Source organism: Trichogramma pretiosum, unplaced genomic scaffold (genome assembly GCF_000599845.2).
Source record: "Trichogramma pretiosum strain Unisexual culture from Peru unplaced genomic scaffold, Tpre_2.0 scaffold25, whole genome shotgun sequence".
Classification (NCBI taxonomy): domain Eukaryota; kingdom Metazoa; phylum Arthropoda; class Insecta; order Hymenoptera; family Trichogrammatidae; genus Trichogramma; species Trichogramma pretiosum.
Window position 1 is genome coordinate 1,108,251 of NW_019641621.1, and position 25,696 is coordinate 1,133,946.

A 25,696-nucleotide genomic window follows, 5' to 3' on the forward strand; every position below is an offset into this window, starting at 1 on the left:
TTTTATCTTAACATTCGGAGAAAATTAGCCAGAAATTATATTTTCACAAAGTGCGAACAACCGAAGCTCGTCGGTCTATAGTACATCTGCCGCGTACTACTCGTCGAGAAAATAAAAGTTTTCACTTAACATCGAGTGCAATTGAAGTCGCGCGAGTGCAACGCGATATTTCGGTAATTATGTCGCCGCTTCGGAAATTGAATGCCATATATACACACACACATACAACGAAACGGACTAATTTGCATAAGAGCTGCTCGTTTGATAAAATTGTAAGAAATTATGCCCGAAACGTTTTGCGGAAAAAGAAAAATTCGTACAGCTTATGCTATACCTATATTCGAAGTAGTCAAAGAAAAATAACATCCAGAATAATTTCAAAAATATCGCACAACACAATATAAAGCATACCTGCAATGAAATTAACGAAAAAAAAGTTTTTTTACAAAGCGGATAAAAAAAAGGACACCTTTCGTTTTGCCCATCGAGATTATTAAGTAAAAACGGGGCGCAACAGAACGTACCTGGCGGCTCCGTCTCGTCCTCCTCGGCGATGCTGTCGAGTTCCGCGTAGGCCGACAGCTGCACCTGCCGATCGCGATCCTCCAGCGCCGCTAATTCTAAATCAATGTCCTGCAAGTAACACTGAAGCACACAAGCCCAGCCGTATATGAATCACCAGAGAATCGCTTTTGTATGAACTTAGATGCTAATAATTGTCTATATAAATATATTGCGCATATTTTATATTTTGTGTTGAGAAAAAAAATTTCAGCCGTGAGATAGATAGATTGAGAGAGAGAAAGAGAGAGAGAGAAAACAAATCAAAAATATGCATTATTGCGCATCGTGCGCTCGCTCGCAGTGAGGGGCGGTGGTGGTGAGTACGTGTGTATTCACGAGGAATTACGTATGCATGTTTTAAGGGTAGGTTGTACAACAAAAAGAGAGAGAAAGAGAGATTGGCAACCGAGTTTTTTTTTCTATTCGAACTCCGACGTTGCCAAATTGCCGCGAGGTGCTTTTCACTCGAATCACCCGAAAAAAGACCAATTTTGTCGAGCATCATTTTTGGCAACGCGCTCGTATATACATATACGTGTATAGAGAGAAAAAAAACACAGGAAAGAAAAGTATATAAATATATAAAAACATTCGTATATATCGGTCGGGGCGCAGTATTGGTATCGGTATAGTGCGGACGGACGGATACCTGTGGAATATTGGTCGAGACGGCGTCGTCGACGTCGCGCAATCCTAGCACGGCCTGATGGAACTCGAGCAGATCGTCGCCCACGAGCTTCTGCACGAAGTTGGCCGGCACGAGGCCGCGTCTGCCGTCGAGGGTCTCGGCGTCGAGGAAGCCGTCGTCGTCGGGCTGGCCCCAGACCAGCAGGTAATCGCCACCCTGTACGGGCAGCTCGGCCTCGGGGTTCTCGTTGGGCGAGTGCTGAAACGGCTCGTAGGTGAAGCGCGCTATGTACACGTAGCAGCGGCCCTTGCCCGGTATGTCGAGCATGTCGACCTGGCCGTCGAGCAGGTGGCTCGGCTCGGCGCTCAGCCGATCCAGCGGATTCGTGCCCGCTGGGCCGCCGAGTATGCTCGACGGCAGCTTGGGCATCTGTCGCGTCGACGCCGAGCTCAGGTAGCCGCTGTGATGCGTCCCGACGCCGGCGGCTATCGCTGCCGCCGCCGCGGCGGCCGCCGAGCCACCCGGCGTCGGCGTGGGCGAGCTCGTCCTCAGGCTCTGCTGGATCTGCTGGATGATCGCCTGCTGCTGCAGCTGGTTCACCTGCGACTGTACCGAGAGCTGCTGCATGGCCTGCAGAGGATCGCCCAGCGTCTGCAGAAGACCCGTCGATCCTGCGCACACATATTTATCATGCCAAAGACATTAGTATGCCGAGCGAATCGTCCATAAATCGACCAGCGCGTATAATAAAAGTCCGCAATGCAGCGGCACAATGCGTTTATATACGCACCAGTGGTTCCGGCCGAGGCGCCAAAGGCATTGGTCCCAACCGTGGAGAAGGTATTGGCCGGCGCCGTGGAGAAGGTACTACTGGTCGTTGCCGTGGAGAAGGGAAGCACCGATTGGGGCACGCTGCTGGTGAGATGATGGCCGGCGCCGGTGCCCAGATAGGACGAGCTCGAGAAGGCCGGCAGACCGGACGAGGGCAGACTCGAGGGAAGACTCGACGAACCGCCGCTCACCAACGACGTGTAATTGTGGGGCCCGATCAGGGCGCTGCTGTAGCTCGTCGGCACCTGTATCGAGCTGCTGACCCCGGTCAGGAGGCTGCTGCTGCTGTTGGGTAGCGACGTCATCGGCAGGCCTGGATACGTCGTGCTCTGTGTGCAAGAGAACAAAAAGTTAAAAATTGTATATCGATTGGAGAGTGAAAAATCGAGAGTCGTACACGTACCTGCGTTTGAGTACCGGGAAGCTGGTAGCTCTGAGTCGTGAGGCCACCCGTGGGCTGGTGATGCGTCAAGCCGCTCTGGCTGTTGAGGTAGGACGAGGCCGCAGCCGTAGCCGCCGCCGCGGCCGTCGACGTGTGATGCTGCTGATGGCCGAGTGCCGATTGATGATGATGATGCGAGCTGATGGGCGCGTGAATCTGCGCCACCCCCGACGACGACGTGCCCGTGCCGCCCGTCAGGTGCGACGCGTACGACGACTGCGTGTGAGTGTGCGGATAGCTCTCCTGGTAGCTGCTGCTCACGCTGACGCTGTGCGGGGCGTGCGTGAGCGTCGGATGATGACCGCTGCTGGTACCGCCCAACACCGACGACTTGACGAGGCTGCTGTGCGTCGGCACGATGTCCTGGTAAGGCTTGTTGAGGCTCGTAGACGTCAGACCACCGCTGCCTGCGCCGCTGCTGCTGCTGGTCTGCTGAAACGCGGGATGAGACTGACTGCTCGGTAGTGCGGACGAGGGCGCTGGTGGGATCGGGTCGCTGCAGTGGTATAACGGCCCGTTCGGCGTTTGAGACGTGCAGCTCGACTGCTGCTGCAGCATCGGCGTTAACGGCATCGGCGACTGACACGTAGGGTACTACGATTTTTGCGGTCACCCCCACCCGTCCATATACGTTACATTATTAATAATGTTCGAGATAATGTTCAGACTTATTTCTGGGGCGCGCATGCAGCAGCACCACAATGCGACAGAGGAGAGAGTCCATTGAAATTTATAATGCAGATATGTAGAGAGAGAAGCAACGACTTTACAGATGGAAGATGATGATTATGTACCAAATTGTTACATCGATTAGTATAGGGGAATATGTTAATGAAGATCGTTTCGGAGGGTAGCCAAAACTACTACTCGTTGGAAAATTTATTCGAGTACAACAAAGTTGATGAAGATGAATGATGTCGATGATAATGACGATGAAGATGACAATGATGATGAATCAACGTCTCTACGTGATGAATTTTTAATATACGAAATACTGAAGGTAGACATCAATATACCAGGGGACGAGCTCACAAGTAAGATTATAATAAAATACGAATCAAACGATGCATTATATACTGGGTTTTATGGAAAATAACAAACAAATTACTATGCAAGATCAAAAATTCAAGTTTCAATCGATTCATGCCTTGGTTAGTTAGAAAATTAGATACAGTAGTATCTGCTTCGAAAAATATTTTAACATTTTTTTAGTTAAACTTTATAGCAAGAAGAAGGAGCTTAAAAAATAACGATTACCAAAAACAGTCTCTGTTTGGATTTAGAGAAGGAAAAAAGATCGATATTGAAATGAAACAAAACAAACTTTATTAGCGAGACAGTGAATCAAAGTTTTCGAAACAGTTGCTCGGAGAGATTGACAGGAAAAACAAAGCTTAATATAACGACGAACGTATACATCGAGCCTGATTAGATACGCATGCGGCGAAAGTGTAAAAATATCCGCGAGCACAGCTGGAGAAACGACGACGATCGCGACCCGATGCTCCGAGTGAATAAATGAACGACGCGGAGAGAAAGCTCTCGATATTACGTGCATTAAAGGTGATGCGATTTTCTCGTTGCATTCGAGATCGCTACGCAACGCAATATTCCATCTTCGCGTGTGCGCGAGATAAAATCTGATGGAGTGTTATACACTACGTACGTATCGACGGAAAAGCTCGGTCGACCAACAGTAGTATATAGCAGCGAGCAAATTAAAGCCGCGCGCGCGCGCGTACACAACAGATGTTATTATATATTATATACAATGTGTACACCTCGTTGCCGCTAAATGATATGCGCTGGCAGAGCTCCGCGGCATTACAGTAGACACTGCACCGGCCGCGCGACACGCAGTCCTCGAAACGATTTGCATCGGTAATTTATTCGGGTAATAATTTAACTGCGGCGGCCATAATCGATAAAATTCCATGGCGATACAAGATTCAATAAAGAAAATTGTGTAGATCTTTTTTTTTTATTATTACAACGATGCGCCACTTATCCCGTGTAATATAGTTACGAGGCTCGCGGTGTATAATAGATTCACGAATGGCTCGGAAATAGTTAGCGAGAGAGATGGAGATTAAAAGATTTCGAAATTTCCATACACAGTTACCAATACTGCGATTATATAATAGTAATACCACAATAAAGCATGCGTAAATACACGTATTAATATAGAGGGAGATAGTCAAAGGGCCGTATATAGAGAAATTTTTTGATCGATCATAGATAGATACGTACGTGGCTGTGTCCCAGATGCTGATGCTGAACGAGGCTCGACAGATTTTCCGCGCTCGATCTCAGCACGTTTTGGCTTATGGAGGATGGCTGCTGCGTCGTCACGCCGCCGCCGCTACGCATGTGATCGAGGTCGTGCAGTATCCTCCCGCTACTGCTGCACACACCCCCGGATTTACGCAAACACAAACAGACAAAAAGAACGCCCGGCACCGATGCGCCACCGATTAATATCGTCGTTATTAATTATATGAATTTTTACGCGATTATACGAATTCAGCCATATGTAATACAGGAATTATATAGGCTGATAGACGTATAACGCTAGTGTGTGTGTGTGTTCTATAATAATATCATAAAGGTGTGCTTTTGTTGTACTCATACTTATACAATTATAACCCACTGAGCTTTTGCGTATATTTCTTTCTCTCTCTTCAGTCAGAGCCTGAAACTATCGTGTGTATATCCACGCGCGTAGTTGTACACCGGCTCGTGAGTATTTAATTCCGCAAGAAAAACGTAAATCCAGCGTAGCCAGGGCTGCACTGCACGCACTCGTGTACGCAACGATAACACTATATGCCAAACGAAGGGTTGGGCATTTAGGCAGAGAGCCCGCGTACTTACGCTGTGTTTACGTTTTTTCCGCTGTTGGTATTAAACTCCAGAGCCAGTGTGCAAGTACATGTTACGTGTGCACATGTAGCGCTCGCGTTCAGAGAGAGAGAGAGTTAGAAATATTATTCCAGCAGCGACCTATTTTCGTGTCTCTCTCTCTCTCGCTGGGTATAACTTTTTTTTCGTCGCTTTGTCGTCGACGACTTATGCAGTTTACCAGAGGGAGAGAGAGAGAGAGAGAGGGAGATTATACATGTACGCATAGCGATATTTGCTGGGCATGTGTACATATAAATATGCCCTTCTTCGTAGTGGGTGTATAACGTATAAATATATACTTATAATATATATTTAAATACTTTCTATGTCTATAATAATCCTACGTCTACGTTGTTTAAAATAGGCTAAAAACTCTACACGGCGTGTTTATTACAGAGAACTCGTGTGTGTATATTCGAATGGTATATGTGTTGCAACGATTTAGGTATTTGCTATATGGCGAACGTTATGTTATGTTTATTCTAATATGAGCCACTATTTTGTATATTATTATGTGTGTGTATTATGTGTGTCGAGCTATGCGACTCTGCGACTAACTGCACTTTCTAACGAGCGATACTAGTGTGTATATGTATATAGGAAGAGAGAGAGAGACTACGGAGCTGCTAATGAGAGTCTTTGGGTGCACGAACCACCACCGGAGGCGATAGATTTAATATGCTTTTCGGTCAACGCGACAACGACGACGACGACGACAAAAAATTTTACACGTCACCGTTAAACTGCAGTACACGTTTTCGTTGCGACTATATATAAACGTATGCGTGCGTAAGTGCGAAAGGAAGATCGTGCGCACGGATACGCGCGCGCGTCATAATAATATTTTCGGATCCGTGCGCGTGAATTAATTCGTCGTTTTCGCGCGCGTATACATAATTGTACGAATTATAAATTCGCGAGGTAATCCCACGAACAACAACGGTACGTTCGCCGCGCCGAGGCTGTATATATGAACGAGAAATACAAAGCTCTCAACGAAGCTCGAAAGCACATCCGATGATATTGCTATTTTCTTCCTTCTCTTTCTCTTATATTTTTTGCGTCTTGGCGTAACTATATATCATATTTCGAACGAGAAAGAAATTACAAAAAAAAAAAACTTTGCTCGCGCAGAGAGCGAGAGAGAGAGAGAGAGAGATTCAGAAACTTCATTTTAATCACTGCAACTCGCGACCCGCGGCAGCGCGCGCATTTTCCGTCGTCGTCGACGTTATAATAGCTGATACAAAACTTTTCTCTTTCTATATACGCGGGCTTTAAGCCGCGCGAGTGTATCTTGCAGAACCACTTTTCGCGCGCGCTCTCTCGAGCAGCCCCCTCCCCTTCTCCGCATGCTGCTGCTGCTTCTGCTGCGGTAAAACTGCAACTCGCGGAGGAATCTCGCGCGCAAGCACGGCAGACGGGAGCTTGCGAGCCGAGCGCGTATACGTATTATAGGTACCGCTCGAGAGAGAGAGAGAGAGAGACGAGAATAAAAGTATTATAATCAAAAAGTACGCGCGCGCGCGCGCCAGATGTGTAATGGTGTACGCTTCGAGAACACTTTTGCCATTACTTCCGTGTCCTCGAGTGATTTTACAATTTCATTATACGAGAGAGAGGCGGAAATCGTGCGTAATTCGACTCTCTGCTCGCAAACGAAAGAAACGAATTTGATATCGTTCGACGAGTATGAATAAATGTCTGCTCGATGTTCGCACGTAATAATTATCCATAATAGCAAGCTTAAAAAATATTTATATAATAATATGTAACGAATTAGGCCAAAAAGACAAGCTCAAGCTCGTGTATGTAGTCTAAGTTGTTTGAAAGCGCGTTTGCGAACGTCGAAAGTCTGCTGTATGTCTGTGTGTGTGCGCAGCAGCAGCGAGAATGGTTAATACAGTGTGCGATGTTATTGCGAAGCGAGCGCAACTATAAGAGCCGATCGGGGTGGGCTCGCTTCTGCACTCGGCTCTCTCGCGCAAGCTGGCTCGCTCGAATAAAAGCACGATCTCAGCTGGCTAGAGATATTATATAGCGAAGCTCGGAAAAGCGTGTACTTTGTGTATAATACGTGCATGCCCTCGCCGAGCGTATTTTACACACACCCTCCCTGTTTTATATACTACTATATATATACGCCGAGGATCTCGCAAAACTGCATCGGTGGATTTATTATATTATATTATTATTATATATACCGTGTATACCGACTGTTAATTGTTTGCATTGTGCGCGTGTGTAAGTACGTGTGTATACGTGTATGATGTTGGTTAACGTTATGTACAAGGCTTGTATAATGTAATATAATAGCAGCTAAACGTCTGCCTAAACGCAGCAACGTTGTGTATAATTACAGCTCTCTGCGTGTGTGTTTATATGTAAACTAGCTCGCGCGAGCATAATTATCGTATGGATCATTACGTATCGCCTTTGGGCCGTTAATATTTCACGTTATGCATTGCGCGCGGCGCTCGGGCAATTGTCGCGCGCTGCACAATATGCCACACACACAACGCACAATCGACTCGTGATTATAAATATATAAACTCTGCGGGCGCGCATTGCGGGCTAGAAGTGTATTACAAATATGATAGTTAGAGAGATTAAGAATTATTATTGCCGTACGTGCGATACCTGTCCAGTTCGATTTTAGCCATGAGCCGATCGATCTCTGAGCCAGCAGGGGGCCAGGTGGCCGTGGCCATGCCCGGCATCGTTTGATGATGCAGATGATGATGATGATGATGCGGCGCTTGATGACAGCCAAGCGCCGCACTGCCGCCGCCGATACTACTACTCTGTTGTTGCTGACTACTACCACTACTACTCGTGATGATATGCTGCTGCTGCGTGGCATGGCTCAGGGCACTTGGACCCCGACTGCGGGCTCGTTTCAAGCTCGTCAGCTCGAGGCTGAGCTCCTCCTGGCGCACCTGCTGCAGCTCCGTCTTCTTCTCGAGCTCGCGTATCTTGGACTGGAGCGCCTCGACGGACTCCGGGCCCTGGTAGCGGCCCGCCAGCTTCTCGCGCAGATGGTGCTGCACCTCGGCGTGCTGGCGCTCCAGATCGGCGCGGCTCCGCTCCGTGTCTTGCATTTGCTGCGTGCAGGGAGAAGAAGAAGCCATATGGGGACAGACAAGACAAAGGCGCGGGGGGACCCCGAGGGTCAGTCATCTTTTCAGTTTTTTGTTTTTTTTTTTTTTTCGTCGATCCACACACAGAGCGTTAATCAGAGTATCAGCTTTTCTATGTACAAATTGTACGTACGCAATTTTCAGCGCGATTTATCGTTGGATTAAAACTTGCGTCGCGAGCTTATTCCCGCGCGTGTATATCCGCGACGCAGAAAAGTTGCTGCCCGGTATTATTACGTGTACGTTATACAAAATAAGTTGGCTGCGGCGGATTTGCCTGCCGGAGCACGACCATATACGTATAGAGCTACTACCACATGGCTGCTGCTTATAATACTCTACTCTTCGTGCGCAATAGTTTTCAATGAAAAGCTCGAGAGAGAGAGCCGCACCCCCGCGCGTACACTCCAATTAAACTTATTACAAACAAAGCTTCGAGTGGTGTTCGCAGCAGCGGAGAGACAAGCTCCGAACGCCACCGCCGCCGCCGCTGTAGAGCCCAGCTGTATAGCAGCTGCTCTCGAGTATGCCGTGCGTTCGAGAGCATGCAGTGCACGGGCGGGGTGACGTCCGAACGAGAGGCCCAAAATACCGTATACAGCCGTGTGGTAGTAGCGATAGTAATAATTGTTGTTGTAGTAAGTTTTTGTACACACGCGCGAAGGGCGTGAAATAGTTTTACTCGTGCGTACTGCTGGTAAAGGCTGGCTTTGGCGAATTTGTATAATTTTCATTTTCTGCCCGAAAGAACGAGTACATATTTCAGAAACGCGCGGCAGATATTTCACCATTTTTTAACCCTATCTGCTTTCATTGATACGCGAAGCGCAAGCACGGTTGAATGCGCCGAAAACGATTAGTTTCGTCGAAACGATATGGTGCACCTGATCGTGTGTGATTGCAGATCGAATAAAAAAGCTAGACTTTTGTAAACGTCATGATAAAATGGAAGCGTGCGAGATCATAGGTGCAAATCTTTGAGAGGTGTTGAAATGAATTGATATTTTTGTAAAAGTGAAGAAGAACCGCATTAACGCTAACTTTTTATTATATACACTGTTATTAAAAAAAACCTTAAATTTAATGCAGATTTAATATGAAATCAAGCATTAAATTTAATACAAGCAATATTGCATTTTTTAAGGTACTTTTACATGAAATTTTCGTTGGAAATTAATTTTAAGTACTGACTTTTGTTCTTACATAAACTGCACAAAAAATGCAGTTCAATCATATACATAAATTTGAAAACAAAAATAAACGAACAAGATTCAATTTCATACTTGAATTTAAACAATTTTCATAGGAAATGAATGTTTTAGTATTGATTTATTTTTTGCGCTAATCCTCGAAAATTCAAGAAATTCAATGATAATTAATGCGAGTCTCTGCCACTAGATGGCGAGTACCTTTATATCTAAAAATCTGCAAGTAGTAAAGTGAAAATAATTGTATATAAATCATAGCACAAATCGGTAAATCCTACCATTCATTCAATCAAAACGTGGACAACAAAATAAAACAATAAGGGCGGAAAAAGTTTTTCTAGCTCATATATTAATCTAAATTCACGTAAAAGAATAAAGTTAATGCTATCTGAATCAAATTTAACGAATTGTACCCCGTATTTAATGTAAGATTCTAGCTTAATGAATCATTACTTTTTTCTAATCTAATTCAAATTACACCAATTTCAATGATATATTTTTAACAGTGTATATGAAAAAAATTACGCGATGCGTTCGTGGAGAGCTGCGCACATCTCAAGGCACTATATCTTTTCTAACTCTTGGAAAGCTAATATTATATATATATGATGAACGGAGAAGCTCTCGTAGACGCGCGTGTATTGTTATACATATGCGATCGGCTTTTTTTATGATGAGATATGCTGAATTTGAATATGACAGACGAGATTATCGGAGCTGATATTGTGGTAAACGCAAAAAAGTCAAGCTAGAGGTAATATATTAGAAAAAAAATTGAGATATAAAAAAGAGAGCGAGACAGACAGACAGAGAGAGAAAAAATGTATAAGAAAGAAGAAAAACTGTCGACTCGACGCTCTTCTTCTCTCTTTTTCTTTTTTTTGTTGTTTGTGACTCACCTCGAGAATGCTCTCGAGCACTGGGTCCTGCATGCTGCTGGCGGGCCTTGGGGCGCTGACGGCTGCCCCGAGGTTGTTGGATCCAGTGGCCAGCAGCTGGCTTGGTTGTGGTGCCGTGGACGCGCCACCTCCGACGCCGCAGCACTGCGCAGCGGCACATGCGAAAAAACGATAAATTTGTATTACATCGATATATATATGCGTGTAATATCGCGTAAATCATCGTGCTGTAAATATGAATAAAAGTCGGCGCGCGGGAAAATCTATAACGTATACGTAACGCGCCTTTTCGCGTCGCGTACTACTACTGCTGCTACTACATCGATCGATTTCTCGTGACGTGAAAGAGTAGGAAAAGTGCGTGGAGCTCGTTAAAACGGGGCAAACGCCCAGAGCAATGGGTAAAACCGCAACGAGAGAAACCAGTGGCGCAGCCCGTTCCATATATTATATGGTCGCAGGCGCGCACCTCCTGACACGTGTCTACGTGTGTGTGTGTGTGTGTAAAATACTTATGTATTGTGTTATATACATAGGCTCTCATCAGGCCAGCAGCGTCAAACCTATTGATCTATACCCGCACACCTTTCCACGTGTGTGTGAGTATGAGCTTGCACCCATGTGTACACATACACACAGCTGTATACATACATGCTACTACTATATAGGGAGACGTCGAACCGAGTGCTATCGTCCCCAAGCAATCTTAATTAATTGGCGCCTTCTATCCCTCTCTCTCTCGCCTCCTCTCATTTACCACATCCCTCCTCTCTGTGTGTGTATATGCCCTCACGGCGGCTCGGATATATGTACTTCCTTATATACCCACCTCACTCTCGCTCTCGCTCTCTCTCTATCTTTCTCTTCTCTTTCGTGGCGCGCATTCGCAAGCTCGAACATGCGGCCCTTTCAAGCCCTCTATGTATATACCCTCACGTAACTTTGAGATTTTTGCGACTAGCTCTCAACCCCCTGTTCGCGTATGCGATCTTTATTTATTTATTTTTCTTCTTTGTTTTTACTGAGCATCGAGACCCCTTTTTTTCTCTTCTCGTTCGCGGTGGCGGCGACGACGAGAGCTGTCACACTGATAATGCACGTATTATCCATCATTTATCGACAGTTCATTTTTTCTCGCGCCAAGATTTTCTCTCCTCCATATATATACCGCCGTGACACCGTGAGTCGCGCTTCGTTGGAAATTTATTTTACCTTTTTTTTCGTTCGTTCGTTCCCTCGTTCGTTCGTTCCAGATCGTTTCGACTTTGTTTTATTACCCCGGCCGCGCGCGATGGTTTGTCGTTGCACCATTGCGTTTTCGGAATCGTGTCAGCGATCGCACATAAAATCCATAGTTTTTTTTTTCCTTCCTTTTGCTCTCCCGTGTTCTTCCTAAACTTTTGATGCTGCTCTCATCGTAAATGCTGTCATTGAAATTTCGCCAACGACTTTTTCGCCCGAAATTTACTCAAAATAGCACCACCATCATCCATTGCAAACACACACACACACCTTTACGAGCTCGAACTCGTAAACTCGCGACTCGTGTGTGTATATCCATGTATAAATGTGATATTCGACAGTCTTATATGAGCATTATCTCGTGCATGATAAATGAGAGGTTTTCTAAAAGCGGCATTACGCCGGCTCCGATATAAAGTTCGAGCGCGTCACACACTGACCAAAGATCTGTATCCGTTTTTATAACATTTTTGACCGATCGTTGCCTGTACACGGGATCACTTTTCGCTTCTCCAAGTCAGAAACTAAAAATAACATTGACTCTGTGATATTTTGACCGACAGCTACTCTCGTTTCGTGGATCGAATTAATCGCGTATCTCAAAGATCTTCGTGACTGGTTTAGCGAATTTTCCGAGTCCTAGATATTTCTAACAAACTATGCCTGTAATCGATAATTTTTAAATAAAAAAAAGTAAATTTGGAAACGACTGAATCCATGGAAATTATATGATCTTTGTCGTGACCTTGCCCTTTAAAAAAATCCTCAGCAACGAATGATGCATATTTTTCATTTTATCGAGAGTTTTCATTCATCAGCGGAAAAAAAGGAAAGAAAGAAACTACAAATGGTTTTTCCTATTTATCGGTATGAAAGAGAGAAACAACAGGAATAAGAAGCTAGTTCTTTTTTCTTCTTCTTTCGACACCTTTTACGAGCGGTATAAGTAGTAGCTTCAAAAAGCTATTGAAATTGCAAAAGAATGAAATATCGAGAAGAAAAGAGACGAAGAAAGGGAGGAGGAGTAGTAGTAGCAGCAGCAGCGGAGGAGGAGGAGGACCTAAATTTTGATCTCTTTTGCGGTGGTGGTGGCGCGAGCGCGCGGCTGTGTGATGTAATCCTTCGAGACTCCCTCTTTTCTCAAAGGCTGCACGTGCCTACGTCTGGATGAAACGTACACAGGATAGATAGGAAAACGAGGCACGCTATAGCGAACAAGAGAGAAAGAGAGAGAGAGAGAGAGAGCCTATAGGAAAAGAATAATTTCAAATGTCCAGCGGGGTGCTGGCCTGATCCGCTTGAGATATATTTTTTCTTCCTATATACGCATTCGGAACTCGTATCACGTGCTGCACTGCGCGATGACAATTTTTTTTTCGATTAATTTTCAGGCCTCGGTGTGAGCTTGCAGTTAGCAGCAGCACATATACATCGCGCGTGTGTTTGTATATGGGCACGTGCTCGCTCGAGACACGTTGACCTTTGAAAAATTGCTTACTTTATTTTCGTCAGTCATTTTTTTATTCTCTGCTAGTTTGACCTTCGATATATGCCGCAGTATATAAGTCGGCTATGTATCACGAAGAATCGAGCGGATTCTTATATAAAGCCTCAGCTGAAAAAGATCAAGCCGCATAGAGAGAGAGCCACGATGAAAAACTCATTATAAGATATATATAGGATAAAAAGATAAGTACAGCCCAGCTCCTCTCTCCGTGCCATGGGCTGCTGCAGTGCGTCCATTTCAATCGATACGCTCTGGTAATTATAATACCCAACTTGACTGCAGCTTCTCTCGGCTCTTTTCTTCCTTCTTCTTTTTTTTTTTTTTTTTTTTGCTCTCACCAATAGCGACGAATGATGATTAATTATTTCAGCTCCTGTTCGCGTAGACTTATATACGCGTCGCTTAATATCGCGAGCGAGAGAGAAGGAGAATAATGCCGACGCATCGATTGAAAGAAAATTAAGTAATAAATTGACTGTGTACAAGGCAGTTAACCATGCCACTTTAGCAAGATATAATAACGTTTTTTTTTTTCGTGTAGCTCCGTAAATAAAGCGTCACGATGTTACGCGAGATACGTACACGACAAAAAAAAGGAAGAAGAAGAAGAAGAAGCTATTATTATACGCAAGGATGAAAAATTGTTCTTTGATTGATGTTGTGTATATTTTCGCGCAGTTATTCACCGACGTAAGATATTGAATCAAAAAGCTCCGAGCTTACATTAATAATTCAGTCGTAGCAATTTGTTGTGCATATGTCTCTTTAAATAACACAATCAACTTTTTCCCTGAAACTCGCGCAAGTGGGCTCTTTTGAAGTAACAATTTTACTTTTTTTTCCTCCCTCTCTATCTCAACGTTTTTATTCACTAAACGAAAAGCTTTTGAGCTCAAACAACATTATTATTCTTTTCAAAAGTCGGTGGCATCACAATACGGAATACCTTCCAGCGGTTAATTTTGCTATAGCGACGTATATACGTACGTTGCGCTTCGAATTTCAGATTTTACGTACGTTACGCATATATACTTTCACGAGCTACATACGCACACTCGAATGGGGTTGGTATCCAGAATTTTTCGTTCAACCTGCACGTACGCGCGAGCACGAGAAAATATAAATGACAATTTTGACTCGAGTATTAATATAACTTTCGAGGCAAACGCCGTTACCGCCTCCGCCGCACGGGCGCGAGCTTCAAAGCTGCAAAATCACAAGTTTGGCAGAAAAAAAGCTCGATAACTAATTAGCAAAGAATGGCGAAGGCACGAACAAGCGAAAAGTACATAAAATTGCGGTGCACACGTAACGACCAGGGCGCGCGCGAGGGAGAGAGCGAGAAAAAAGCATGTTGAAAAAAAAAATATGTGTCAAGAGCATGAAGCAGCGGTACAAATACAGACTTGAGAGTTTCAGGAGTCACCCGAAGAGAAAGAGAAAGAGAGAGAGAGAGAGAGAAAGAAAAAACTTGGCTTGGGGATGAAAATTCGACAGTAATAAGCGGAAAAATGTTGCATGATGAGTTGTATAGCTGTGGAGGCGCTTTATGCGGGCTGGAATTTTCAGTAAGTGGCAATAAAAATTGACGAACATTCAAAACGGTATTTATATCGTTGCAAAGATCACAGAGTTTGCGAGAGAACGAGAGAATGATTAAAAAGGTTGAAAACGTACTGAAAAAAAAGCACGCAGTCAAGACTTTCCAAGCGGCGACGAGAGCTCTCACTTTACACGCGCGCGCGCCCGACTTCGCTGCGATTATTGTTGTCGCACAAAAAACGAGAGCGACGCTAATTTTCCTCGCTCGCGACGATGCATCGAGTGTGAAACAAGAACGCAAAATGCAATACAGACAACCGGATCGAAAGCTGAGCTTTTTTTACGTCAAAAATACCATTTTTCACTATAGCGCTGCCACAGACTGTCTCTTTGTATATCCAATGCAGTACTTTGTATCTTCGTTGAATAAACACATTCCTCATTGCGAATATTCGGAGGAGTGACAAGAATGTTCGCCATGCCCTTAACGATGCAGCATCAAAAGTTAGATATACATCGTTATATGAGAATTACAAATTGGCGTTTTGGGACAAAGGGTAAATTTTTCTTTGCAATCTCAAAAATGCATTAACTTTGATGGTGTATAAAATTTTAACCAGTCATTAACCAGATAAGAAATTAACCACAATGAAGAACGATAAACCGAAAGATCTCATCTGTCGGCGTATCTACTAAAACATAACTGACGGGTTTGCCTTATACCATCGAAATTACGGGCTTCCGAGCTGTGGTTTCAAAGCGACTATAACCCAAAAGGTAAAGATAAAAAAACGAGGCAAAAATTAAAGACTCGTCTGCCGTAATATCGAAGGGTCAAATGCAAAAAAAAGAGAACAGATGGGAAAAAAAGGGAAAGAAAAATCATCCGGCTTAGGTAGTCGAGTGAGGGAAAAACGAACTCTTCAAAGTGTAAAGCTCTCTCGAGCGTGTTACATACACACAGACACACACACGCGTACGCATATATCCATAAAAAATTCGATGCAAGCCACCACAAACCCCCCCGAGCTGCGCCGCCACCCCCCTCCCCCCTCCGCGTAACGTAAGCATACACGCAGAAAGAAAAGGATCAAAGTCTGCGCGAGAGCTGTGCAGGGAGAGAGAGACTTTTTGTGCTCAGCTATCCTCTTTCGGCGAACCCCCCATATATTTTTTTTTTTTTTTGCTTTTTGTTATATGTGTATAAACTAACTCGAATATATATCCATGCGTATAGACGCTGTATATAGATATATTTGTTCTGTCTCCGGTGTACAAAGCCCGTCTATCCATCTCTTTCTCTCGCAGCACGAATTGATTCCTGCGTTTGTGTAACTCTGACCCGCGCACCGAGCGTACATCTTTTCTATTTTTCAGCTGCCGGAGAATAAGAGACGTTCCACTTCTGAAACTCTCGTTTCCTCTCTCGCGCGCACCATTTCACAACATACATGTAAAATATGTGCTATACGATACATAAATGGCTCGAGTAAAAATGCACTCGATGCAGCTCGTCTTGTTGCGCTCTGTCGCAGGCAGCTCGTTGAGTGCGCGAGTATGTCGGCTCGCAAGCTCAAACGTACGCGTAATTTCATTATATACGCAAGCCAAAAGGCAAAATCGAACTTTATCAAAAAGTGTGCTCTCGTCAAACACTCGCGTGCCGTTCCTGGGTAAGAGTTTACTTTATATACATCCAGGCATCAGCGCTCACGGAGCTTCGAGAGCGAACGAAAAAGAAAACAACGAAGCTCGAGCTCTTGCTTTCTCTATATATACGCACGCGTACTCAAATTGCGGTAAAACGACGCGTTTTATATATACGCGCGCGCTCACAAAGAAAGAAAGATAGAAAGAAGGGGGAAAAAAAAAAAAGAACGAAGTCGCGCGCGTTAGCGAGAGATATTAATTTTTAATGGCTCTGCGAAGAGAGCTCGCCGTAATGGTTCTTATTCCATTGTGCCAACCGTACGGTACGTCACTGCTGCGCGTCGGCTTTGCAACCGCTCCCTTGCTCTCTCGCTCTCTTCTGCGCGCTGCTAGTAAATCACTAGGCCGAGCCTCGCGTATATATACGAAATAAGCGGGATAATGCCGGAGAAATTATACATATATACGTAGAGAGAAACTCGCGAATGCATTCGTGTTAGTTAAAGCAAGTGCGTATGTGTGTGTGCGCGCGCGAGCAGCGATAGGCATGGGCGAACAATTTGTCAACTACTCGGCGCGCGCGTCGGCAATAAGTGTTTTAATAAAGCTGGTTTTATTCCGGCCAACGCGCCGTGTAAATATGTCTGCATTATAAGAGACAAGTGCGCCGGGCCGAGGGGTATATAAGTACGACTACTCGTTGCTGTATAATGTACAGCCGTCGTCTCTCTCTCTCTCTCTCGTACTGCGTGTGTACATTCACACACGAGGCTATATAAGTTTATGTAGGCTTCGCACAAGTACGTAATATAAAAGCTCGGCTGGCGCGCGATAAAGAGCAGCGGAACTGCCTAGTCCGCCGCTAGGTAGCCATATGCAGCGAGCTCGTAATTGCCCAGCTGCGCGTCGTTATATATCGACGCGCGCTCACATCGTGTAAATTCGATTTGTCGCTTTATGTACGCGCTCGCATGTTATAATATAAACGCGAGAAATAAATGCTTCGCGCGCGCGCGAGAGCCGCCTAGTTGCAAGCTCGCAAGCTCGCGCGTGTCACTTGTAGAGCGACGCCGCCGCCACCGCGCCTTGGCCAAGTGCAAAACTTCTGCGAACTCACTTGGCAGCGTGCGGAATCTCGACTCGCGAGAGGGAGAGAGAGACGAGCAAATGTCGAGCTTGCAGCAGCAGCAGCGTAGGTATATACGCGGAGGGATACGGTGACATTAAGTTCAAAGTTGTAACAAGCGCAAACTACAAAAGCTCGCGAGCAGCGAGTACCTACTTTGTCGTCAAAGACAAGACACTTGCACAGTCGAACGGCATGTGTGTATACGTGTGGGTGTGTGCGCAGGGAATAGTAGCTGCTACTGCACACACACGCATATATATGTGTCGAGAAAAGGGCGGGGGAAGAAAGCAGCAGTAGCAGCAGCAGCAGCAGCAGCGGCGGCGGTGGCTGCAGCAGTATACTCATGAGAAAGTTTCACCCGCGCGCATACGGGCAAGCAGGCACACACGCACGAAAGTCTTAAGTGATGATAAGCTAAGTTAGGCTGTAATTTATGAAGGGCAATACCTGCACTTTGCAGCGTCTATAAATTTTACCTCTCACGTGTGCGCGCGCGCGCGCGTGTGTTCACGAGGGGGCTGGAAAGAGAGAGATCACGATGTTGTATTTATCTGTTTTGCATCGCGGCGCCGCCGCCCGCCATACGTCCCGCAATCCTGCCGTATATATAACTTAACTTTATATATATACGGTACGTGTGCTTGCGCGCGAGCTGATTACGTAATAATAATACTTGGTCAATGCGGAGCAGGTACAGAGAGAGTGAGCTTGCGAGCTTGCGAGACCCATGACTGCTGCCACAGCCCCCCGTTCGAGTGCGCGCTTCAGAAAGTTTACAATTAAAACTTGCTCGTGTGTCGCGCGATATACGTACGTATACGAAATTATATACCCTCGTGTGACTGCCACGCGCAACTATATATACGTATACAAAACCGAGTTAAATATTGTTCGGGTTCGAGTGTTTTTTGCCGTTCGAAGCGAGTCGTAGAAATTCTCAGGAAAAAAAAAGGAGAACGAAAAATTATACACCGAGCTAAGAGTGACACGTGTGCACGAAGGAGGGAAGGGGGCAAAGAGAGAGAAAGAAAAAGATCGGACGAGCGTGATTTCGGGTGGACGAGGTTGAAAATTTATTACTGGGAACAACAAAAAATAGAGAAATAAATGTATTTGTAACAGAGCGCGACGTATGTACGCGCAATTCATTAAACCATGTAGATGTAAAACGCAGCATGCGTGTAAAACAAAACGATCAGAAACAGAGATTGAAAAGTAATGCGCGTAACGAGCCATAATTTTGTTTATATAATAAATATCGCGCAGCTTTGACACGAGCTCTGCCTCGAGTTGGCGGCACAAATCAAAGTTTCGCCGAACAAATTTAATATATCGATCGTGCCGTACAGGTATATAGCCATTTCGGTAGTGTCCGAGTTTGAGAATTCAATGTAACGAAAAGTCAGTGGTATATATACATAGAAACGCAATTGATTTCTCTGTCAAGAAAACAATTGCGTGCATACATATACACGATACATCTTGCGAGGCGCAGCAGCAGCAGCAACGAAAGCCGCGTCAAAGTATATAGAGCAACAACTCTCGGAGCTCTATATTTTCTACATTATAATGTATACATTTTGATCAATGAAGTTTCGCGTTTCGAGGGAAAAGTTTATTAATAGTATATCCGTGTGTATAGGACGTCGTCGCTCGAGCGCACGATATAATATATATGCTGGAATATAATTTTATACAAAAGACCCTCGAAAAGAACAGAAAAAAAATCGTTAAAATCTTAACCAGTGTGGCTTACAAGAGAATCAGCTGTGCCACACGACTCTGTGTCTGTGTGTGTCGTGCAGTTACGTTATAACTTCGCTCACGTGCCCGCGCGTACATAATGACGCAAGACGGCGGCGGCGTGTCCTCTCTCATATATTTGAAAATAAAGCCTCTTATATATCGCAAACATCCGCGTATCATATGTATATATGTTAGGTACGCCAGCTCGAGGTTAAAAATGATCGAAGAAAGTAATAATCCGCGGATAATCTCGCGCTCTGTGCACACGACATAATCAATGTAGCGATGTGTGCGACTGCAAAATCCAAAATGACCGCTATGATCGGAGCGTTAGGATCTTTTGAAGTATGATTTTGGACAATTTTGACAAAGGGCTGGAAATCGAGCTTTTTTTACAAAAGTAAAACCAAAGCTCGCACGGGGCAGATAATACACCTTTAAATATCTGTATAATGCCATATACTTGGTGCGCGGCTCTCGCGATCGGAGCTCGCTCGATCTGTAATCACTTATACATAGGATAGAATAGCACACGCGTACCGCATGCAAGTGATCTTTATATACGTATATGTATGCGCTGAACAATCGATGCTCGGGCGAGTTGAAAAATATCGCATATATACGCGCGCGTGGTACGATTTGCGGTGGCGGCGGCCGCCTCCGCCCTCCGCCCCCGACGCGTAATCGTTCTTTTATGAATCGTATTCCACGCGCGCGTATATGCAACTACTGCTGCTGCTGCTGCTGCACAATCAGTCGGTCGCTCGCACGTAGAGCAGTAAAGCTTGCCAAAACTGAAAACACTCGGCACTCGCACACACACGTACACACGGGCAGATGTTAAAAGGCAAATGTAGATTGCATGAACATGACGCGTATATATATAATATATATAAAACTCGCGCAAATATGCGTATAAATATTTCATACTCGCAGTCGCACAAACGCGCCGGTTGAATTTAAAGCGCGAGCTTTTTCCTATTCGCGAGACCGGCACACGCGCACGCACGATTCACCTGCAGCCCGCGATGTAGCGCGCGAATATCATTCAATTTTCTTCGCGTACGCGTATATACGTCAACAAAAAGAGCCATGCTAATAGCGAAATAAAACGAAGAAACGCGATAAACTATGACGAAATTCTATCGTCGAAGCTTTTGGGTGCTGTATAGCTGCGCGTGGACTGCGGACGCCGGGGGACAGTGTGAAATCTATACGATAGGCGCGACTATAGGTCGAAGCGAGCCATGACTGATCCGTTCGCTGTATAATCTCCACGGGTATGCATCGTTCCGTATAGAAAGAGAGACAATAACGTGAATATCATTCGATGCGTTTCTCTCGAGCGCTCGCAAATGCTAATGTGCATACCAACGCGTAACACAGCCACATCTAGTATAATGTAATAATGTCCGATGCTGCATCTGCAAGACACGGGCTATACTCGATTCGACTTATAGCTACTATCCTACGTGTACGTGCGGCTGTGTCGAGTTTTTCTCATTTCCGCACGAGTAAAAGTGGCCTTCGTCCTCGTCGTGGCGCTGCGGCTATACTAGTAGTAGTAGTTGTAGTAAGAGCATATAATAGCGCCGCTGCTGCTGTACCGTGTGTGCAGCAGCGGCAGATTTCCTTGCAGCCGAGGACGATCACCGACGAGACGCGTTGCTCGCTATATAGATGTACGTATATAAAACACATCGAGAATGCCGAGCGCGAAGCGCCGCTGCAGCAGCTTCATTCGCAGCAGAGGCACACACGTACACGAGAGCTATATAATTGCCAGCTGCAGTAGATCTCCCTCCCTCCCTCCCTCCCTCTCTCGCTCGGTCTTTCCGCTTCATTAGGGATGACGCGACGAGGAATCTGCACAGAGAGCCTCGGCTCTCTCTCTCTGTACATGACTCCGGCAGAAATGATAATTTACCGCGAGAGATCCCCTCCCGCTGCTGCCGCCGCTGCTCTATCTCCACCCTCTCCTGCCGTATATATAGTATAGAAGTAGTACTCTTTTACCCTTTCGCTCGATTGCCGATCTATATATATAACGCGTGTGTGCACCGTCTGCTCCCCTCCAAGTCATTTTTTTTTTTTTTCATTTTTTATTTCGAGATATCAGCTTTTTTTTCCAGACGTTCGCGCGCCTGCAGCATTCATCGAGTGCTTATTATAAACACCCTTATTTTTATGCGTACGCGCGATTAAATATATAACTGCGACGAGTGACGAAAGCTCAAAGATTTTGGTACTCTATCAGGCACGCGCGCGGTCGCATCTGGCTCCTGATTAAAGATCGTCCGGAAAATATCCCGGTCGTTATGATTTTTATAGGGCAGCAGCACACCTCGCGCCTGGAGATCGATTAAGAGAATTCGAGTTGAGCTCGAGTTCGCGCGTCGGGATGTGCTTGCGATGCGCCGCGCCGCGAGAATCGCACGTATACACCGTAACTCGGAGATTCGGGACTCGTTAAACTATTCAGCGATATATATAACTACTGCCCTGTGCAAGCTCCGACTACGACGACGACGACGACGTTGGGGAGGGAGAGGCTCTACTTTCGAAACTGTAAGAACGGCTTGAATGCCGGCCAAAAAGTTGATACCATCGATTTCCGGATGTGCGCTATAGCCGCAGTATAAACCTTTTCCACCTTTTTTTTCCTCTTAATCCTCGCGTCGCCACGAAACCCCCTGACCTCTCGCGTACTTCGTGTATCTCGTGGCGCGCCCCGAGCCTTTTTTTTTCGGCGACACGCGTGACGAACGCACCGCATGGTGGATCGGACGGCGCCGCGTACAAATTCGGTATTCGCTCTCTCGTGTGTGCGTGTGTACGCGTGTACACGCGCTCGCCGCGAGAGAACAAACAATCGCCTTGAATAAATAATAGCGGTGCTTTGCTGCTACTACTACTGCCGCTGTTGTGCGCACGCGAAAGGGAAAAATGTGTGCACACGATCTGCATTTTGAACTTGAACGTGCCTCGATACGCCAGAGGAGAAAACGAGTCAATGAACCTATTAAGAACTTTTATACTCGCGCGAGCGCGCGCATCATATATTGCGATCGATCGGCGAGAATGAAAGAACGAAAAAAGCAAAACAAAACGATACAAAAAAAACAAAACGAAAAAAATTAATCCATCGCAAAATCGGTTGCCGCGTGTATATATAGAGAAAATCGCTCGACTCGTTGAACAATTTCCCAACGCGTGTGCACGTACGCGAGCGCTGTACAGCAGCAGCACAAAACGATTGGAAAAAGTCAAAACGCTGCTGCATTGAGTTGAAAAGTCGTATACAGCGGAGAGAGAGAACGGAGCGTTTATTTAGCCTCGGAAAAGCGGCTCACGGACGAAGCGCCTTCATTCACGGCCGCATGCACGAGTGTTGATCTCTTTCTCTCTCTCTCTCGTTTTTTTTTTTTTTTCATTTTCTCTCTCGTTCTCTCTCTCGTTCTCTTTGGCAGCGCAGTTGCCAAATTGTTTCAATTAAAGGGAAAGCACGTTGTTCTCTCGCTCTGCTCTCGTGCAGTACCTGTATATAGCGCATATTATAATACGTACACCGCGCTGCAGCTGCACCAGAGAGTTTCACTTGTCCGAAAAATTAATCGAAGTACGGTATAATTGCGACGACCTCGAGATTTCGTAATTATATTACGAAATCGTTTGAAGTAATACAAGTATTACTCTCGGCGTCGTCGAGTGCGAGCTATGCAGAATCGCACTATATATAATGATATAATATAATAATAGCCGTATTTGGTTTCCTCGTATATAATATCTCGAGATTGTCTCGGTTGGTCGGGGGGCCACGCGCGAGCTTTTCGACGCCTACAACATCATCCCCCGCCTGAGCTGCTGTTCGTGCGTCAATCACATTGCCGACGACGACGCAAGCTCACTCGAGTTACGCGTTGAAATGAGAAAAAAAAGCTCGACTCTCGAGGGTTAATATGCCGAGGGTAGAGCGAGGAAAAAAAGTTTTGATCAAGAGCAGCAGTAGTAGTAAAAGTAGTAGTAGTAGTAGTAGCAGGCGTAGTAGTAGTAATAGTAATCGTAGTATTCGCGTACGTATACTACTCATTACTACGCTCGCAAGCATATCGATGGTCCATTGAAAGCTGCAGCTGGCTGTGCGTAACGCGGCCCCGCACTGCTCCGCTTCCGACCTGCTTGCGGCTGTGCGAGCTCTCTAGCTCTCGCTTTGGACGGACTTTAATCGATACGCATCATTATCGTCGGGCTGGCGCTTGCGACGATATGCAGTATGATACGAGAAATCACGAGATATAGCCTAGGCGCACACCTGGACAGCCGCGAGTTACGTATCTTTGGCTGCGACGACGACGACGACGACGACTACGAACTGGATAAAATAATCGCGCGCGGTCCACGACGTGTTTATATACGCCGCTTGATGCGCTACACGTACTAGCTATATATGCATTATAAATCTAGCGCGTAACCGTCACGCGTACATAAGGTAGCGCGCGCGCGAGCATATGATATAGCTCGTCGCTCGGGTAATATATCGATCGCTCGACGTATACACTGCAGGCTTATGCAGCAGCGCACAGCCGGTCTGCATCGAGTCCATGTCTTTCTCTCGCTCTAATGTCACACACGTAACTCACACATGCTGTGTATACGTCACATATATATATGTAATACTGCGGAATAGATAAAAGTTAGCACGCGCGCGCGTTCGTACACACATCAGCGCAGTAGGCAGCAGCAGATAGCCACTATAGCCAGTTGCGAATCCTGCATCGTGCTCCACAACACGAGCACTGCCAGCTCGCACATCTGTACGTGCGTCATCGCCGCAAGCTCTGGACTGGCTGCTGCTGCTGCTGATCGCAAGCTCGCTCACATACACGTATAATCTGACGTTTGCACGGAGAGGCGTACGAGGCGCGAGCGTGTGTACCCACTACGCGCGTATACGTACGTGTGTTTATACGTATGAAACGTAACCCGCGTGCGTAGCTCGCTCCAGTCGGATCAGTATAAATATAGATACGAGGCACAGCCAGAGCCTGTGTGTACGAGTGTGTGTATGTGTGTAAACTGTACCGCCCGCACCCCGACTCTACACACACACACACACACGGATAAATGACGACGAGAGAGAGAGAGAGAGAGAGTCGAGCGGCACTCACCTGTGCTATACGGTCTCTCTCTCTCTCTATTACTCTTCGCGAGCTTGCGAGCTTGCGAGAGGCGCGCGTGCACGAGTTGCTGCTGCTACATTTGAAAACTATGCCAAACCAAGAGAGAGCGAGAGAGAGAGAGGACCCAAAATGGCGCTCTCTGTCCTCGTCGCACACGCGCTTCCCAATTGCCCAGTATACTCCAGCCCCCTATGATACATCAATTTTTTCCTTCGTTATAAGAAGCAGCGTCCTGCCGAGAGAGAGAGAGAGAGAGCAGCCGCAGCATGGGTCACGTTTTGTATTTCATATCGATCAATCTTTCGTCTAGCTCGCAGCAGCAGCAGCAGCAGCAGAGAGCGGATCGACTCGCTCCAACTGACGCTACGTATACACTCTGTCGGTTGGGGGGAGGGCCACCACCACGGCTGCTGCTGCTACTGCTACTGCTACTGCTGTATTTTATATATACGTGTATATATAACCACCGGCCAGACATTCGCGCGTATCGTGCGAGAGAAAACACGCGCCTTATATATAACGTATATAACTATGACAGCGGAGCTCTGGTATATATGTATATACGTGTACACGACACACACGCATTACAACGTGACGTACACGATAGGCGCTCGGATAAAAAAGAAAAAAGAAAAGAAAGTAGGGTGAGACTTACGATGACCGAGTCGAAGGGATTGTGGCAGGCCAGGTTGGCGTGTTGGCGACGGCGCCACTTGGCCTCTGCAGCTCGAGGAGTAGTTGTAGGCTGGCCTCGACGGGCACCTTATACCACCACCAGCACCACTAGCACTGGACGACGATCTCGTTATTATCGTCGTCGTAACTGCACCTTTATTATTATTTCCTACGGTCGTCGTCGCGCACGCACTACCATCGTACTCGTATTATATCGCTAGCTGCAGCACTCGTGGTACAATGATAATAAGTGTGTCGCTGTAGCTCGTGCGGCAGCGCGTACATGGCCACGACATTATATATATTGTATTACTTCTCTCTATCACGTCGATGTGCTGCTGCTGCTCATCATCGTCGTCGACACATGTATGCGATGATGTACACGCGCGCACGTATATATATATAGGGA

The 25,696-nt window shown here is 46.0% G+C and overlaps 1 protein-coding gene across 1 annotated transcript in view; it reads right to left on the bottom strand.

Moving 5' to 3' along the window:
- LOC106654061 overlaps window positions 1–25,370 on the bottom strand; it is a 41,046-nt gene extending 15,676 nt beyond the window's left edge. The window contains exons 1-8 of the mRNA XM_023458883.1: window positions 25,268–25,370; window positions 10,617–10,760; window positions 8,010–8,473; window positions 4,716–4,866; window positions 2,427–3,059; window positions 1,983–2,352; window positions 1,214–1,863; window positions 525–645 (exon numbers count right to left, since the gene is read on the bottom strand). Coding sequence (XP_023314651.1) covers window positions 525–645; window positions 1,214–1,863; window positions 1,983–2,352; window positions 2,427–3,059; window positions 4,716–4,866; window positions 8,010–8,473; window positions 10,617–10,649 — 2,422 coding nt within the window. The 5' untranslated portion in view covers window positions 10,650–10,760; window positions 25,268–25,370. The remainder of the gene's footprint in view (window positions 1–524; window positions 646–1,213; window positions 1,864–1,982; window positions 2,353–2,426; window positions 3,060–4,715; window positions 4,867–8,009; window positions 8,474–10,616; window positions 10,761–25,267) is intronic.
- Between the last annotated feature and the right edge of the window lie 326 nt (window positions 25,371–25,696).